This window comes from Acyrthosiphon pisum, chromosome X (assembly GCF_005508785.2).
Source record: "Acyrthosiphon pisum isolate AL4f chromosome X, pea_aphid_22Mar2018_4r6ur, whole genome shotgun sequence".
Classification (NCBI taxonomy): Eukaryota; Metazoa; Arthropoda; class Insecta; order Hemiptera; family Aphididae; genus Acyrthosiphon; species Acyrthosiphon pisum.
In genome coordinates, this window is record NC_042493.1 from 29231032 (window position 1) to 29250300 (window position 19269).

At 29.3% G+C, this 19269-nt stretch overlaps 1 protein-coding gene across 3 annotated transcripts in view; it reads left to right on the forward strand.

The window, feature by feature from the left end:
• The first annotated feature begins 375 nt into the window (after nucleotides 1–375).
• LOC100165799 (probable G-protein coupled receptor Mth-like 3) overlaps nucleotides 376–19269 on the forward strand; it is a 27775-nt gene continuing 8881 nt past the window's right edge. The window contains exons 1-4 of one of the 3 annotated variants that reach the window (XM_016801802.2): nucleotides 376–544; nucleotides 9406–9496; nucleotides 9640–10406; nucleotides 15381–15919. In XM_016801802.2, coding sequence (XP_016657291.1) covers nucleotides 9796–10406; nucleotides 15381–15919 — 1150 coding nt within the window. In that variant the 5' untranslated portion in view covers nucleotides 376–544; nucleotides 9406–9496; nucleotides 9640–9795. Of the gene's footprint in view, nucleotides 545–9206; nucleotides 9497–9639; nucleotides 10407–15380; nucleotides 15920–19269 lie in introns of those variants that run through there. The other 2 variants (XM_016801801.2, XM_001946415.5) reach the window with 2 other exon arrangements.

Sequence of the window (19269 nt, forward strand, 5' to 3'; positions counted from 1 at the left end):
GTAAATCGAAAACCACTGGGCCCATTGGGATGCCTTTAAAATCAGACCGGGGCAAATGCCCACCTTGCCTTCCCCCCAAAATTCAAATAATGCCACTGTGTGTGCCCTGTAAAATTCGCCCTCCCGTTATCTTGGTCTGGATCCGCCTCTGATTTTATGGACATATGCGACAGAATTAATTATTAACATTTAACAGTGTTAAAATTAACAATTTCGCTGTTAGTCAGAGGACGTGCAATATTAGGAGACAATTCCCGTGAGATGTGTGTGATATGAAGTTTAGCAATCACAAAGTATTGACGGCACACCGGCGGACGCGCACTGTATTGTGTATTGTATTGTGTGTGACAGTGGCGTGATTTCAGTTGTTGTTAGACTAGCCTCTAGGGCAACCACCCACTGATTTACCGATTGCAGAGCTATGCAAGGTAAAGGGGGTAAATATTCAGGAATTTAAACGTCACGTACCAAATTTTGATGTGTTAAATATGAACAATTTTGTCAAATATTTAATAGGAAGTCAAATTGGACTATTGAGCAATGTGTAAGTAAATAATAAATGCTTTTTAATACTGATTTATAAACAGTTAGCGCTTTAGCAGTTACAGTCACGTCCAAATACAAATATACAAAATGTGCCACTATGGTAAAAAATAACTAATCATGGAAATTAAATATAATTATTAATTTTATATTATATTATGTTAATATGTTATATTTAGCAAATAAGTCTTATGTAATATTCTGATGGCGGGTATTGTAACGTTTTGTCATACGACACATTACTACATCAGTATTCGATAACATATTAATTGTACGCAGTACCTACGTACTTTGCAGTGTACCAGTTTATTGTTGTGTCTAAAATTTAAACATGTGAACGCCCACCTGCGGGTGCCTAATACTCGGACTCTGCAACCGATTGGTTATCAGTAATTAAAAGATAAAGTAATCACAAATTTGTTTATTTATCAAATATAAATATTATTATTAGAAGCTAAAAATAATGGGCGTCATTCTATCGCGTCCGTTTTAACCTTTTATACCTTTTCAGTGTGTCGATTGCGTCCATAAGTCGGATAGGTAAATTATTTTTTCCAACCTTTTTATGTTTCGATTGCGTTATATTGTATAATACACGAGCATTCAATTACACTATTGTCTATTTTAATATGATTTCAGACTTCAGTAAAGACTTGAATACATTCGTAGTTCTAGGATTGACATATTGGAAAATCAATAGTCATAATAATTAGTAATTATTTTGTAATTATTAAATAATTTAAAAAATACATTTTTAGTCTGTCAGTGATATAAAATAATAATAATACAAAAACCAATAAAAATTAGGCCAAACATATAGGAATAAATAATTTAAATACTACATTTCTAGTCAGTGTTATAAAATAAAAATAATAAAAAATAAAATAAAAATCTGTTCAATATAGAGGGTTAAATAATTTAAATAATACAATTCTAGTAGGTTAATACGTCATTTTAAAAAGGGATTTTTAGGTGAAATAATTTTAAGGTGTTGTAAAGGGGATATGAATTTATTTTTTAAGCTGATTATTTGTCTATAGATAAATTCCTGTTTTTTTAAATCCTTTGATCTTCGTTTTACAGGTATTACATTTTGAATTGACGTTATGTTTATTTACTCTATCATTAATTACAACAAATTGTACACCTTGAATAGTTATTATGTTTAAAAATTCGATTGTTTCATGTACTTCTTTGATATTTTTTGGTAGAGTTGGTAATATATTCCTTCTGGCCTTATAAATTCCTCTTCATATACCTACATGAAATATCATCAGTTGTCAAATCATCGATTCCTTAAAAAAAAAAAATATATCAACATTAGTATATTAGTATTTAGTACAATATACAGGATTTACCAAGAAGAAATGACAAAAAAAAATGAATTACCTAAAAAATAAAAATAAATTTTTTTATATTATAAGCATAGGCAAGTGGCTAAATTATACATAAAAAAGTCTTAAAAATAATTTCATTGGCCAACATTTTGTGGAAACGATATTTAAAACTATCAATGATACGAATTTCTTTATTTTTTTCACTAAAAACTGTATAAACTTTGAATTTTCAAACTTTCAACTTTAAAGAACTTTATATGAATTATGAGACAAATATGAAACGCTTATCTACTATGCAATAGGACGCAATGGGAACACAGAAAAAGTAGGGAAAAAATCATTTACCTGTGTCGAGGTGTCCCAATCGACCGACTCCGAAAAATAAGACTATTTATAATTTTTAAATGTGTTGACTTAAGGTCATAGGCACAAATAGCATTTGGGATTTGGGGGGGGGGCTAAAGCCTTATTTTGATAATTTTGAATAAGCTCAAGATAAAATGTAGGAAATGTTTGGGGGGCTATGAACATTTTTGGGAGGGCTTAGCCCCTAATGCCCCCCCTATTTGCGCCTATGCTTAAAGTAGATGTAAATACTAGACTGGGTGTCTGGATCAAATGCCTCAGTGTCCCCCCCTCCCAAATGACGCCACTGATGTGCTATAAGTCGTTCACCCGGGGTTTTATCAATTACACTATTTTAATATTAATTCCTCCTTTAATTTTATTATTAAGACTTTAAATTTTAGAATTTTTACTTCTAATAAAAGATTTCTGACAGATTTCACCTTATCTGCACGAGTCAATGGCAACTATTTAAATACAAAAAGAAAATACTAATTTCTAATAAAACTATAATAATTTGCAACCAATGACAACCATTTATAAACAAAATAATTTAAAAAACCGCGATTCTCAAAAACCTTGTTTTAAGGACTTCTACAAAATTCGAATTAAAACACTTTTACCTACCTACCAAATAAGAAGTAATGTAATGTGCCGTACACTTTATGCTTAATCATAAAATCATTTTTATTCCTAATAAATGTTTATGTTTTTATCAATTTATGATGAGTGATGACTATTATAGTAACTACTCACTACTAACGAAGTTATGTGGGCACATTTACAGTGGCCAAGAGGGGCTCCGCCGCACGTTAAGCCGCCACTGTAAAGTTCGTAATAACTATCTTAATGACAGAACCTCAAATATTTAGTTGCTCACCAAATGTTAAATGTTTTATAAAATATATTTTATATCATCACATAAAATAAAACATTTTGCGATAATGCAAAATATGGTAAGTACCGAGTGCCATCAGTGAATGGGAAAGAACTGGTAGTAACATGATGATGTTCATATTATCACTAAAATTGTCATAAATTGTTCAACGAAGAAAGAACAAACCTACAGATCTCTTTTAAAATGAATTACCAAATTTATTTTTATATTTGCTCATATTTATACTATTTAACATATTAAATTACCAATCGTTCGTTCTAAAATATAATACCATAATGTGTTGTAAATTTTTTAATGTTTCATGATTATCTACACAACTACACGCTTAAATCAGTCACGTACCTATTGTACCTATACGGCTTCACTGTATAGGTACCTATTTACTAACCTATGGAAAATAAAAACTAAAATGATTTATCAGATCCAACCATTATAACTAGTAGGTATAGTAAACCAGCTAAACCATTTACGTTTTACAGTCATAAATCGTTATTCAATTTTAACAATAATAGTTAAAATTGAATATTAAATTATTTAATATACAATTTTAAAATATTTATGTGAATATTATTATATAAAATGAAATTATAAACTATAAAGTACTCAGATTTGAACGAATATTTTTAAATAATGTGAAATTTATTGTATACTGGAGAATATATTTTTAAAATAATAAGTATTTTTAAGCAAAATAAGTTTTTGACAAAATCGATTTTGTTTTTTTGGTGTAACTCAAAAACGAATAAATTTACACACTTGAATTTTTTAAATACCTAATGTTTAAATTAACATTTCTGCATATGATACAAATTTCAAAATATTTTCAGTCTTTTTAAGTTATTTATAGACATTTTCAATTTTATTTACCTAGGTTTATTTTCAATAAATGACGATACAATTTCTGTCAAAATTATTTAAACAAAGATTAACAATTTTATTTATTTTATAGTAATTAAAAAATATATTATTCGAGGGTACCTATTTGAAACTTTTGAAGTTTATTATTATATTTTATACTCAATATGACATTTTAAAATAAAATGTTTTCCTCAAACATTAATATAACCTACTGTAATTACTACTAAAAATGAAATCCATACTTTAATATCATAATAAAATCACAAAATATACTTTGTAGTTAGCAAACCGTGTCTTCAATCTTCACTCAGAATCGTTTTTCGTATACAATGATTTTAATATTTTCCAAAATAATTTAAAAAATAAATATGTTCCATGTATAGAAAATACTAAAATGTAAAATGTGTTACATTCGTTTTTAAATTCCAACAAAATAATAAATTTGATTTCGCTCAAATTATTAAGAAATTTACTGGGAACTTTTTACTATTATAAAATCTAAGTACCAACTAGATCTATATACCATACTCAAAGTTGATAATCAAAGAACTGCTCCAAAAGATTTGATAGGCAGAAAAAAAACTACATCAATGAAAAAATAATACAACGCAATGCTTGAAACCTAAAATTAAGGAGAAACAATTAACAACGGTTTTTTTCACATAAGTTTTTGATAAAATTTATTTTGTTTTTTTATGAATTTAAACAATTTTAATTTTAATTTCAAAATATTTTTGTTCTATTGCGCTATTTATTGGTATATGAAATTTTAGTTAATGTAGCGTAACTTTTTTGTTCATGAGTAAAAAAGCTTTAATTTGTTATTCAATGTTCTTTGTCCAAATATGGCAGTCGCAGTATAAGTGGTTCTTACCAATGACCACACTTGAAAAATATCGAAAATATATATTATAGCCTATAGGTTTTTAAATGTATTATAAGCGTTTAAAGATTAAATTTTATATTCTGAGTGGAACGATGAATGTATTGATTTAACAATGATCAACATACTCCATCAGTACTCAAATCCAAAAATAGCTTATGAAATTTAAACGTAAAATGTCAATAAAATAAAAATGCGAGATTCGTTGGTTGAAAATTTAAATCAACTTATAAGGAACCTTGTATTAATTGTTCAAGCCTTAGCTACAAAAATTGACTAAATTAACAATAAAATTGAAAATAGTAAGAATTTAAAAATGTGGTTAATTGGTCCGATCTACTGTCCTTACTGTACCATGTAATGTTGCGCGGGTCTCTATAAATTTGAATTCAATGATGTAAAATTATTGTATACGGATTCTGAGCGAAAACTATATTGTAATAATAATTTTTCAATTATAAAAAAAAACTAAAAACGTATTTTTCCGCTTAAATAACTAATTTTGTCCTATTTTAAACTTAAAATATCTTTTAAAAAAGACTGTTTTTATTTCATTTTTAGATTTCTTGGTTACAGTATGAACTACTTATGAAAAACCTTGTTTTAAATTGTAAAGCTTTTTGAACCGACAAAATAAATTGTATTGACCTTTCTTAAAAAAAAAAACTAAAATAAATTTCAAAATTTCAAATAGGTACTCAATCTAAAATAGCTCAAAACAAGTAAAAATATTTTTTAAATTTTATCATATATAAAATAAAATAGGTGATAATTTCAATAAAATAATGAAATATTTCGACGAGAAGTTCTTATAATTTACGTAGCCCAGTTAAATTCGGAAAAAATTTCACTAATATGAATTTTGGCATACACCTTTATAGTATAGTCATAAAAAATGTGTAAAAAGTTGACTTCGAAATCATGTGTACTTCTTTGAGGTCAAAGATCACGAAATTACCTTTTTTTAAATATCTTGCTTTTTATTGGTCGTACGATAAAAAATTATAGAGAAAGTATTTAACTAAAAAAATGGTAATATTACTTTTCATGTAAAAGGTATTGTTTGTGCACTATAAGGCTTACAAAGTTCAAACTTTTAAAGGAATATGATTTTTTCACTAAAAACAAATAGCCTATACGTTAATATTTCACTATATAGTGGTTGTACAAAAAAAAATTTCAAATACAATTTGTAAAGCAGAAAATTGCTTACAAAATTATTGTATTAGTATTACATGACGTAAGTACAATTAACCGTTCTTGTGGTACCTAACAATATGAATTTTAAAATGTTCACTATACAAAAACTGGTTCGACGTTAAAATCTTCGTTTTTCCTTAATTTTTATGTTTTTTTCCCCACGCTTTTAAAAATTACTGATAATGTTTTACTTTATAACTAGGTACCCAAAGTACCAACTAGATTCACTTTCGATTTTCCTACTAGAAAAGTGTAGTTGACAGGTGAATTACTGTTTACAATGCGATGTGAAAAACCACGAATATTCGTAAAATCGTTATACATATTTTATGATTATAACGATCTTCGATTACAAATCTCATATTACTGTGTAGGTACATAGTATATAATATACAAAATTTATCGTTTTCACGACTTTCAAAATGACCTGAATAGTTTTATGTATATAATATACTGCTGCCAGTAGTAGGTACCAACTATATATACTGATAATATATATTATATATGATATACCTATATAAATAGCATTATGTGTCTTACGCTGTGCCATTATAATAACGTCTAAGTCAATATTATATTATTATAATGTAGATATATGTAACGATATAATGCGATATGCAAACCACGAAATCCCAATAGCCGTGACCATAAAATGATATCGTCGATTACAAATCGTATATTATTGTGTATAGTACTTACGCCTATACAAACCTGGTACATAAATGTTAAATCGGCAATTGTATACACTCTTGGTGGGGTGATTGATTTTAAACGTTGCGTCCGGCGAAGTGTGTTGCCTATAATATATAATCAAGACGCGGTACATGATATATCATTACTTATTATACGCACCTATGTATTATATATTATACTACATGGGTAGATATTATTTTTATGATTGCGATACACTGCCTCGCCAATATTTATCATAATTTAAATACGGTGGTTTTCATTTTTAGCCACAAGCCTCGGCTATTGTCAGCGAATATTTTTTCAGTAAATTTAATTTCGGTATTTTTCTTGCAGTTATTTTTATAAATGCAATTTTCAAAATTTTAATGCCAGGTAAAAAAGCTAAAACCAATCCTAAGATTTCTTAGCTTTTTCAAATTACTAGTGGCACATCAAAATCTTAATTTAATATTTGGGAGAAGTATATTATTTCTTCGAGCTTTAAAATTCATGTAGGTAGGTATTTAAATACCGAATACTAGTATACGTACTCGTGTATAGTGTACCATACTGGAATACTTATAAATGTTGAATCTTAAAATATAATTATTACCAATGTGGATTCCACATAAAATCTACTCTGCTAAATGAACAGTACAAAATCCTATTGAAAAATAAGCTATAATAGGTCAGGGGTCACCTTCCAATCGACTGCGATCGACTGGAGGACCTTTAGAGGAATATTAGTCGATCTTATTAAAGATTAACTATTCCGATATCGATTGATCACATGTGTAATGTTAAACACACTTTTATACTTTTTATACAAAAAAAAAATAAAAATATTTATTAGTGAAGAAAAACATAGGTACAATATTCGGTATTCCGATGGAGAAATAAAAAAATTAGAATATTATTAAAATGTATTATTATTATACATGTAATAATATATATATAATAGGTAGATACCTAAATAGAGGTCAATCACTAGATGCTTAACATTTTTAATGTAGCTTAATTATTGGAAAAGGTTGGCGATTTTTATTTCTATATTTTTATACTAGATAATTAAGAATCAATACAAAATGTAATCGATTTATACACCTATACAATTTCAAATTCTCAGATATTTTAAATTCTAAACGTAGTAATAATACCTATTGGTTTTTTATCAGTTTTTGTGTCTGTCATTACCTTTTAAAGCAAGAATAGGTAGAAGTTATTCGATTTTCAACTTTTGAGAGGTTAATATTAAAAATATTCGATACTTTTGGCTATAAGTAAAAACTGAAAGTGATACAGGACATCATATTATTATTTAAGACTCATTATCTTTTTTTATGCTATTTATAACAAATATTTCCAATTATCAATCTATAATAATAAAGTTAAGCATGATAATTTCTAATTTTGATGAAATTGCATATTCAAACGTTACTATATTTACTATCTTTGTTATTTTGTTATTATTCAATCAAATATTAATACGTACGACCCACATACCTATCACCATCGTACAAAATTTGTACAACAAAATGAAAAACAGTTTGGCGCGTAACTACCTACTCTTTCTGTATTTATAATAGAATTACCAAAATTCTACAACGCTTAGGGAAGAACTTTGTCTGTAATATAGCGTTTTTATTTGTTGGACAACATAAATACAATTATAGTTACGAGTTTGAGATCATAAGGTTTTTTGTTTTTTTTTTTTTCATTTAATTATTAAAAATGATTGGTTAGTGTTATCAAAAAAATTAACACAGATAAGTTCTTCCCTATGCGTTGTACAATTTTGGTAATTCTCCTATAAATACAAAGTGAGTAAAGTTGTTACCCAAAAAACAGTTTTTGGCCATGTCGTACCTACGCATTTGTAAAACGGAGACACACACGAGTTGCACGCGTATTTGCACATCCTCTTTAATCGCAAAAACTTAAGTCATTCCACAGTTCTTAAATTATAATTTTCTATACAAAATAATTTAGACTAGCAGTTTTAATCTATTTTTATGCATTTTAAGTATAAGAATTTGAAGAAAATGTTTAAAAAACTTTAAAATATAAACGTTAACTACATTTTTTTTTCGAAACGATTAGTTGAAACGTTATAGGAATCGGTTATCAAAAGTAATTTTCATTACATTTTCGCTACTAGAAAACAATTCCAAGGAAATCACATAACACATTAAAAACAAAATAACGCAGTTATCAGGAATGGAAAATATTTTTAAAAATGTTATTAAACAAAAATTAAATTTTTATTATTTTAGATATTTACTCAAGAAATCTTAAATAGTGTTTCACTTTACGTCTTTAGTCTTTACCAATGCACTTTTAAAATTTAAAAACCTTTTAACTCTAAATTTTGATTTAAAATGTAATCATTAAGAATAATTAATTTTAACTTTAAAATGCATTCCTGTATTGTGCGTTACTATTATAACTTATAAGTTGTAAGTTCATATTAAACAAAAACCCAAAAACAAAATAATCAAAAACGAAAACGAAAAAATGTAAAATGTTTTCCATCCTTGGTCGTTATACAGTAACACTAAAATAATTGGAAAAAAATGATCATGCTTCAAATCGTTGCAGGTAAGGTTAGACAACGATAATGTAATAAAAAAAAAAAAACAATAACCTCGCATAATATTATGTGCTTACAGAATGCATCAGTGGTACGGACGGCATGTGGAATATATCGGTTATAATGACAATATTGCTGCACCAAATCACGGTCATCGCAGTATAAAATAGGTACGTATAATATATTATAATAATTTGAGCGATAACACGTCCGGACATAATATATCTAATAATAATATTGACAATATTCGTAAAACCTAACATGATATAAATAATAATCATAATTCATTACACAATAATATAATAATATTTAGGCGACGAAAACCAATATATTACAATTTTATAATATCACATACGAGCGCGGCTGTCGGTGGCGGAGCGCGTCGAACGGTCGCGATTGCGGACATACGCGGCGGCCGACAGTCGCGATAGCGAACGTGCCGAAGTCGCCCAAACAGTGTGCGGACGCGATGAATACCGTCCGATCGTGTTTCGCCGCAACCGTCTCGTTTCTCGCTTTCGCGATCGGCTGGTGGGCCGCCGACGCCGTTGTCTGTTGCAACAGCAGTTCAGTCGCGAGCGGCGGCGGAGTCGCGTCTTGCCATAACGAAAACCGGACGTTCCACACGGTCGAGGCGATCGGCGACGGCAGGTGCGATGACAACCGGACGGCTTTGCCGGTCCGGAAGTGCTGTCCTCCGGGCCAGCCGTACGATCCGGAAGTGCGGTTCTGCGGACCGGCCGGGGCGGGCGGCGACGAGTACCTGCGGCGGATGATGCAGCGACTGAAGAACGGATTCCGGGCGGTGACCGATGCGGTGATGGTGGGTTACGACTATGAGCAGCCACTGTGCGACCCCGCGTACGTGCTAGTCGACGTGCCCGCCGCGGAGGTGCGCGGACTGATGGAAACCGACCCGTCGGCCGTCGAGTTGCCGCTGGGCTACTGCTTCGACCTGACGCCGTCCGATGAGCTGGTGGCCCGGACGTGTCGGCCACGCGACCAGTACTGCGGCCGGGGCCGTTACACGTGCGTCAACAAGTGCTGCAAGCGCGACCGGATGATAGTCGCCGGCGCCGAGTAAGTTCACGGTGGCCTATGTTTAAGTATAAATTAGTATCATATTATAATGATTTTACTATAGGTTACTTACATAGGTTGTTATAATCATGCAAAACCTTAGTGTTCATGAATTTTGCTGCGTAAAATAATTATAAAAATAATCATCTTAATATATGAAATTCTCGTGTCACAGTGTTAGTGATCGCCCTCCTCCGTAACGGTTTGACCGATTCTTATGAAATTTAGTGTGTACCTATATTATTCAGTAGGTCTGATAATAGGTCGTATAGTATTTTTCACCCTTCGAAATTGTCCGAAATTACCCACCAGAGAGGCCGAGTGCATCCAAAAAAAGTTTTGAACAATCATTATTTTTTTTTTTAAAGTTCTAATAATTTTTGGGTTACAAAGTGCACGGGATCAGTTTTTTTTCTAATTTAAATTTTGAAAAGTTAAAGGTATTTTAAAAATGTTGACATTTTTCTATTTCTAAACGATATAATGAACGTTGTATTGGGTATAATGGAAAAAAACGCCTCAGAAATATTGTCGCAATTCAATTTTATAATAAATATTTTACTCTAAAACCAAAATTGAGTGAGCTCTACTCAAACTGCGTGAACGAATTTGTCTGTATCGTACGTGTGTAAGACGGAGACAACACATGCGGGTGTGACTTCGCCTTAAGAAATATTATGTAGTAGTGTGCATGTTTTCGGTTATTTGACAACATAACATAGGTACAGTCACACACACCTGCAATTTTTGCCAGCATGATAAAATAACTGACAATTGTTACTCTGTATTCACAGTTCACACAAACAATACTATGGTGTTATAGTTATTAAAATACTAATAAATCTGATGACCATCCAATTGATATTATTTTAGAATATAATTATTATTAATTACAATAGATTTTCCTATTTCCAAAACGTAATTTTAGATTCTGAGCGGAGCGAAGGGAAGCTATTGGTTTTAAAATGGTGTTTATTTATTTATTTTTTTTTTTATATCCTGTATACAAAATATCTACCAGAAGGAGTGCTTCGATTTCAACATATAGTACCTTATCTTTTAACAAATTGGATCAAGATGGTACTTTAATGACGTAATTTTTCGATTTTATCAATAGTTATTTAATGCCACGGGAAAAAACACCGAAAAATTACGAAAAAAACGCTACAAATGGGATTTTAATTTATAACTCTTTCTTTATCACCATAGAAACGAATAAAAAATTATAATATTATAATATTAATTCAACTTACATGGTAAAATAAATAATAACAATAGAAAATATCCAGACTGACAAACCGTCTACGCTCAGAATCGTTTTTCTTATACAATGATATTATATCATTGAATACAATCCATCATACAATGACCCACTTGTAACCTACTGTACATCAGAGCGACATCCACTTACATGCATTTTTATAATTAAGCTTGAAGGCTAAACATCATACATTTTAGCCTTTAGGTATGAAATAATAAATTTACTTCAATAAGTCACATCTTGAAAAATTAAACTAATAATATCCAGTTTTTTGTAATTGATATGCAAAAATTAGAAATTATATATTTTATTATCTAGACTCTAGATAATAACATTTTATACTTATCTTTATCTATATCTGTATCTAGATAATTGTTTGTGGAATTATCTGTATCTTATCTAGATATTTTTTTTGTTATCTGAGCTCAATACTGTTATTGTTCGTACGCATAATTTATTAACATTTGTATCGAATGTAATATAGCATAAGCAATGTAAGTACGAATATTGAGACACTGACATTTTTTAAATCTATTTAGTTACTTATGTATAGCTAGATATTAAGGACTAAGCCACTAATAGGTACCTTAAGGTATACCAATATGTTACCTACCGTAAAGTATGAAACTGTGTAATTTCATGAACTATCTAGGTAATTTATAGTCTTTCTAAATAAAGACGATAAATAATATTACATAAATTATAATCTAGATATTTTATACATTTTCCACATCATGACGAAAACGCAATATGTTAAAAATATTTTATATTTTTTAAATAGTCGAATTTAAACAAAATTATGATATTATAGTAATATTAAAACTTTTTGATTTTATTCATAACACAATAACACTATGAATAGTTGTTGTTTTGAATGCGATATTATCCGATTGTATTTGTAAAATTATTGAACCCATATCAAACCTATTTTCTTGATCGTAATAATAGTAGAGCTCGGACTACTTTTACCACCATTGTTTGTATATTCTATAAGATCTACTTTATAACTATTGTAAAAGACAGAACTATAATGATTATTCCGCATTCGATATAAACTTACTATTTTAAATTTCTCTATATGTATCCTAGGGTTAACCAACGTGAATAAGTAAAATTCTAAAATCCACAGGGAATAATATTGATTAAGATAATTTGATAAAAGTTTTTTATACTAATTTTACCGTTAGTTGGTAAACTAAATACAATATCTAGTATAGGTATTTAGTATATACTAATTGCATTTTATGTGTAGAAATATCAGCAAACATTTACTCAAATATACTCCTTAGGAGTCCCAGATACAGGGCAAAGAAAAATGTTATCATGTTTCATGAGCTTGTGATACAAGATATATTTATTTTGTTTGAATACCTAAAGTCCTAAACATGTTAATAAGACGTATTGAATGTACAACAAATAAATAATCTCATAATACCTATACAGACAGACAAGCTTATACTTTATTATGTTTTATCATGATATTGCTATACTTACCTATACATATGTATCAATTCAAAATACTTACAAGCTACAAGTGATTTTTTCACCAAATATCGGATTCAATGTTCCTCCTAACTGTTTCACCTTTCGCCACTAAAAAAAATAACATTATAATCCTGTTTTCGAAAAACGGCAAATCAGCTTTTAATTTTAATTTATTTATTACATTCGTTGATATTAAATACATTTATAATTGCAAAATCTGTCATAACATATTATATACCTGATATTTTATAATTGATATTCACTCTTAAAATAACGATTTATCTTCAAACATTCTACTTTTACTTAAATTGTTATTTTCTATACACGATAACATTTTCAAAATATTTGAATTCAATGACCAATGAAACATTGTATTCGATGAAAAATATATGATTCTATAAGTGGAGACAGAAGTCTGTCTACCTTTTACATATAGTTACTACTTACTAAGTATATTTTGTTACTATTTTGTTGCTATGAGAAATTTTTTTTCTGCGGGTTGGCAATATGGTAATTTAGTCAAATTAAAAAAAACAACACATTTTATGTTGTACGTAATAATTATTAAAAAATATTACTATACGCAGCTATTATTAACTGACAAGTCAATACCAACGTCGATAAATACCGTAGAACGGTGTGAATTGGTTCATGGTGTAAATTGCTGAAAATTGCATTGTGTATAGGGAATACTAATATAGGTATATCACTGTATATATGGTGAAAAGTATCAAGTCCCTACGAATTATATTTTTAAATTACAATAAAATAACTTAAATCGTTTTTTAAATATCAAATAATTTCGTACAAAATTGAACTAGAAATTTATTTAAAAATGTTTTTGTGTAATATGTATTTTTGATATTTTAAGGGCCTTATAAGAATACAACTAATGAGAAACTTTGTATTTTAACAAAATGTTTTTTATAAAAATTAAAAATGATAACTTTGTATTCAAAAAATAAAATTGCAATTTTTTTAATACATTATACGATTATAATACCGGGTTGAACAAACAATCACTAAACATTTACCCAACGAATCAATAGTGAGCCAAAAAGGTCCCTTGAACATGATTAAACATATAATAAATATATAGGTATGAAGAATATTTTCTTCCATAGAAATTTCACTTCATTCCGATATTAATAATATTTATAATATTTTCAAAGTATTCGTACAACCTACCATATTATTACTAATATAAAAATATAAGTAAAATTAAATTTAAAATATTGGCTGACAGGATTGTTAGTACTCAGAATCGTTTTTTGTAATCAACGATTTATCATTGAACTCAAATTCAACTCAACTTCAAATTTATTTCGGTGTACTGGTAAATAACTAGGTACCTTTACTCGACACCGTCTGTACCTTCTAAGCAAAGACTTCCACAGATTTTTCTTATATATAATTTATAAAATGTATTTTCTGACGTAAACCAATCATAGCTGATGTAAACTAAACATAATATTATGGTTATCATTTAATTATGTTTATTTGTTTTTAACACTGTAATATCCCTCCATGGGTCTATTTTTATACCTTCACATGACTGGACTTAGGACGTTTATCCACGCTTTAACGTTTGAACCAGGGCTTGCAAACGTTATAATAACGTTATGATTATATAAATATGAATATAATATTATATTATAAAAATTATTTTAGACACCTCCCCCCCAAAAAAAAAACAAATTCCTGCGCTAACCACTGGACAGTACACGACCTATTTGTTTTCTCTCTGAACCATGCACACCACTGAAAATTTGCATTCAGCAGAACCAATCTTATGTTGTTAGATTTAATTGACATTTTGTTAAACATAAAGTTACGATAATTATCTGTGCGTGGGTAGGTCAAAGAGAGATAAAAAACAAAATATAGCTCCATGAGATTTTTTTAATATAATATTCTCCATTATTGGTTATATTTTCTTTTGATTTTAGCTAGCTCCATTTCCTTATCAGTATTCTCTTTTAATAATTGTAGTTTTAATTTTTTTTTCCGTAGTCAGGTATTTGGGTTGGACTGGTGGTACATTTACACCCCCCATTGAGACAGACCTAAGTTATAATGACAACATATCAATTAAATATGGCTTAAATCTTGTAAAAAGAAAAAAATTAAAATTACCATTATAAATACCATTATTAGTAAACGTTACTTTGCACCGGAGCATTATCTCCTCCTAATTACACTAACGAGTATAATATTATATCATGCAGCGGTCGGAAGTGTAAGCAGAGCGAGAAGCCGTTCACGATGTCCTCCTATGAAACAGACGCGGACGACCGCCCGGTGGGCCAGTCGAACAGCACGGTGCTGCCGTACTATTTACAACTCAAGTGTTTCGACAGGGATACGGTGGACGACGGGTTCATGTTGACCACGGATGGCAGCCTTTACCTTAACGGCGATGGCCAACGCGTACCGGAGACCGAGTACTGCGTGGAGTATTTGGCCGCGGCCGGGCCACAGGTGGCCGCCGTCCTGCAGGCGTTCGTGTGCGAATCGGACGAACCACTGGCCACGGCCGAGGATACCCGTGGCAGCTGGAAGTACTTCGTCACTCTGGCCGGTCTCGTGCCTTCTGTCGTGTGCCTGGCGCTTACGCTGCTCGTGTACGCCACACTGCCCAGCCTCCGGAACGTCCACGGCTACTACATCATGTGCTACGTGGCCTGCCTGCTAGTGTCGTTCATATGCCTAATAATCCTCCAGTGGGCCCAGGAAGCCATGAGCAGCAATTTGTGCATTCTATCCGGTATGTCTTACCAACATTGTTATCGTTATTTGATTAATTCCTATCACATATTCCATACCATACATGTCCACATAATATAGAAATATCAAATATTATACCTATCTAAAACTCTCAAGACACCAGCTGGATAATATGTAATAAATTGTTTTGGGAAAAATATCCAAGGCCAAAATACACTGTACCAATACATCCAAGTAAAAGTATTAATTGTATAACAAATCCAGGGTTAAAAAACCAACAGATAGGATAAAAACTCCCCTAAAAAATATTAAAAGATGTTAATTAAAAAAATATTAATAAATAAATCTATAATATAAAACTATCGTCCTATATACCTAATCTAACCTATCATTACGACTTTTTTTAAATTATTAATTTCAAACTATTTCTTCTCTTTTCAAGAATATCATATAATATATGTATCCTACAGCAACACTTGTTTTAGCAATACAAGCTACTTGCTTTTAATTTTGAAACTCGTAAAAATTGACTTATCTCATTCTCTTATATCCTGACTAAACTCATTTTTAATTAGTTGATCACAGTTTGGTAAATAAAACAGTTTTATTTCTGATTGTATTTCTGTCATGTTGGGTGTCCCCCAAAGACCTCTCACATTTTGTCTTTAATTAATGTATTAATGATATTGTTTTAACTTTAAATATTTCCCATATTTTGAACACTTCCGAAATACTCTTGAAAAATGATTTAGATAATGATAATACTAACAATTGACATAATTCTAATGGATTGGATATTAACTTAAATAAATGTCATTCTATTTATTGTTTTTGAATAATATAACCTCATCTAACTATCAATTATAACTTATAAGTTATCTATAGTCATTAATCAATTATTCGATCAAACAACTAAAAAATACCTTATTGGTGTAATTTTTGATTAAAAACTATTATTTAAGTTACATGTGTTTGAAATTAGAAATAATCACTATCTGTTTTTGACATTATTAAAATAAGCTGTTATGATTTAAGTGTTCCTAGTATGTACATATGAAAAAAAATTTTTTTCATAATTCTTCCTCATTTTAGATTCTGAGTGAAACGATGAATGTATTGATGTATTGATTACAATGATGTGTGTTGTTTTTTGTGTCTGTGTACACGATAAGTAGTCAACTTCAGTATCTTGTTCAATTGGAAAGTGAATATTATTGGTGCATTGGGGAGGTCAAAATTTAAAAATCCCAGTAATTTCCAAAAGCACCAAGAAAAACAAAAGAAAAATTAAGGAAAAACGGGAACTTTTACGCAAAATTGGTTTTTGGTGTAACTTTAAAAAAAATGATTGCAGATCCATGAAATTTTTACTGGTTGTTTATATTTTTATTTTCTATACATGATAAAATGTTCAAAATAGTTTAATTTCTTTTGATCTGATTAAGGACATTTTCAGTTTCAAATTTTGTTAGTTTTTTTTTCTATAATGTCAATAAAACTTTATTTGTTGAGTAAAAATACTTGAAATTTTAATACAAGGCTCCTACTATATTTTTACATTGACATTTGATAAATATTAAAAATCCTTAGTCACATTTTCTTTTTATAAGCATTTAAAGTTCAAAAATTGACAAAATATGGAAAAATCACGAAAATTAGCAAATTATTTTTAGTTAAGAATTCATAAAAATTTTCTTTTTAAATCAAAGATTTTAAAATGTAATACAAGATTGCTTATAAGATTATATCTACCTTTATATAAAAAAAATGTCTATAAGAAAGACAAATTCAATTTTTATTGGTGTTTGAAATTCAAATTTTTACAAAATTGGATATTCATTCGATTTCCCATGTAGCGATTTTCTTATTTTGTTGTAATTCAAAAACGAATAACTGTGGATACATGAAAATATCACTGAATGTTTATTTTATCAATCCTTATACTTGATACAATTTTCAAAATATTTTAACCTGTTTTGAGCAGTTTACGGACAATTCCATATTTTATTTTTTTATTTTTTTTTTTTTTTCTATGAATATCAATATTATCTGCTGGGCCAAAAAGTGTAACAATTTAATACAAGGCTCTAGATTTATTATTACAATAGCAGTTGAAAAATATTAAATAATATACATAGGTACAATTTTTTTTTATGAGCATTTAAAGATCGAATTTTGACAACATTTATCAAATTTCTAAATCTAAAAAATACATTTACACAGTTTATTTATAAAACTTTTTAAGTTAAAATTTGGACGAAATTACATATTAAAAAACCTAAAATAACTATTTTAGTTATTTTGTTGTGATTGTATAATATTATTTGTGGGTACTTGAAACTTCTATAGTATACTATTATATATCTATGATAGACGATAGTATCACAGTTTGTTTTGATGTATACACGTAATAAGTATCTATTGGATATTGTGAAATGATTAATTTGGAATTTACTATAGGTACCTATTATAGGTCAATTTTTTTTAATACCATAGATAAGTATATAATATGTCTTATACCTAGACTGACTGTCTCTGCTCAGAATCGTTTTTCTTATACAATGATATTATATCATTGAATTCAAGTCTAGTACAATACATTATACAATGACCCACTTGTAACCTACTGTACAGCAGAGTGACATCCACTTGCCCACCTTTTTAGTGTCTGTCTTATAGAGAATATAATAATAATGAGAATTTATTTCTATAATGTTTAACTATTACCTACAAATCGTACCAATTCTATTTTCGTTTTAATATAAATTCATTATTATATATAATTTTTTATTTTTTATTATCATCTTAACTATCTATATGAAACCTTCCAACCACATAATAATATCCTTATTCCACAACACTTAGAAAATGGTGAAAAATATCTAAACTCTCCACTATCACCCGCTTGCCCTGTAAAATACTTAGCACCCAACGAAGTAAAAAACATGATAATTAAGTGTTCTCGTAAGAAATCTCCAGGCTTCGACTTGATAACAGCGGAAGTCGCTAGATGGCTGCCAAAAAAGGCTATAGTGCTCCTGACCTACATATATAACGCAATTATAAGACTCTCATATTTCCCACTAAGCTGGAAATTTTCACAAATAGTCATGTTTGCCAAACCAGAAAAACCTCCTGATATCCCGAACTCATATAGATCTATTAATCTCTTACCATACCTTTCAAAAATCTGTGAAAGGATAATTCTTAAACGATTGTCTCCTCATATACTTGAAAACAATATACTTCCTCCTGCACAATTTGGCTTATAGAGCTAAACATAGCACGATACACCAAGTCCATAGAGTGCTTGATGCTATAAGCACGTCTCTCGAAAAAAAATGCTATTGCACAGCTGTCTTCTTAAACATATCCCAGGCCTTCGACCGA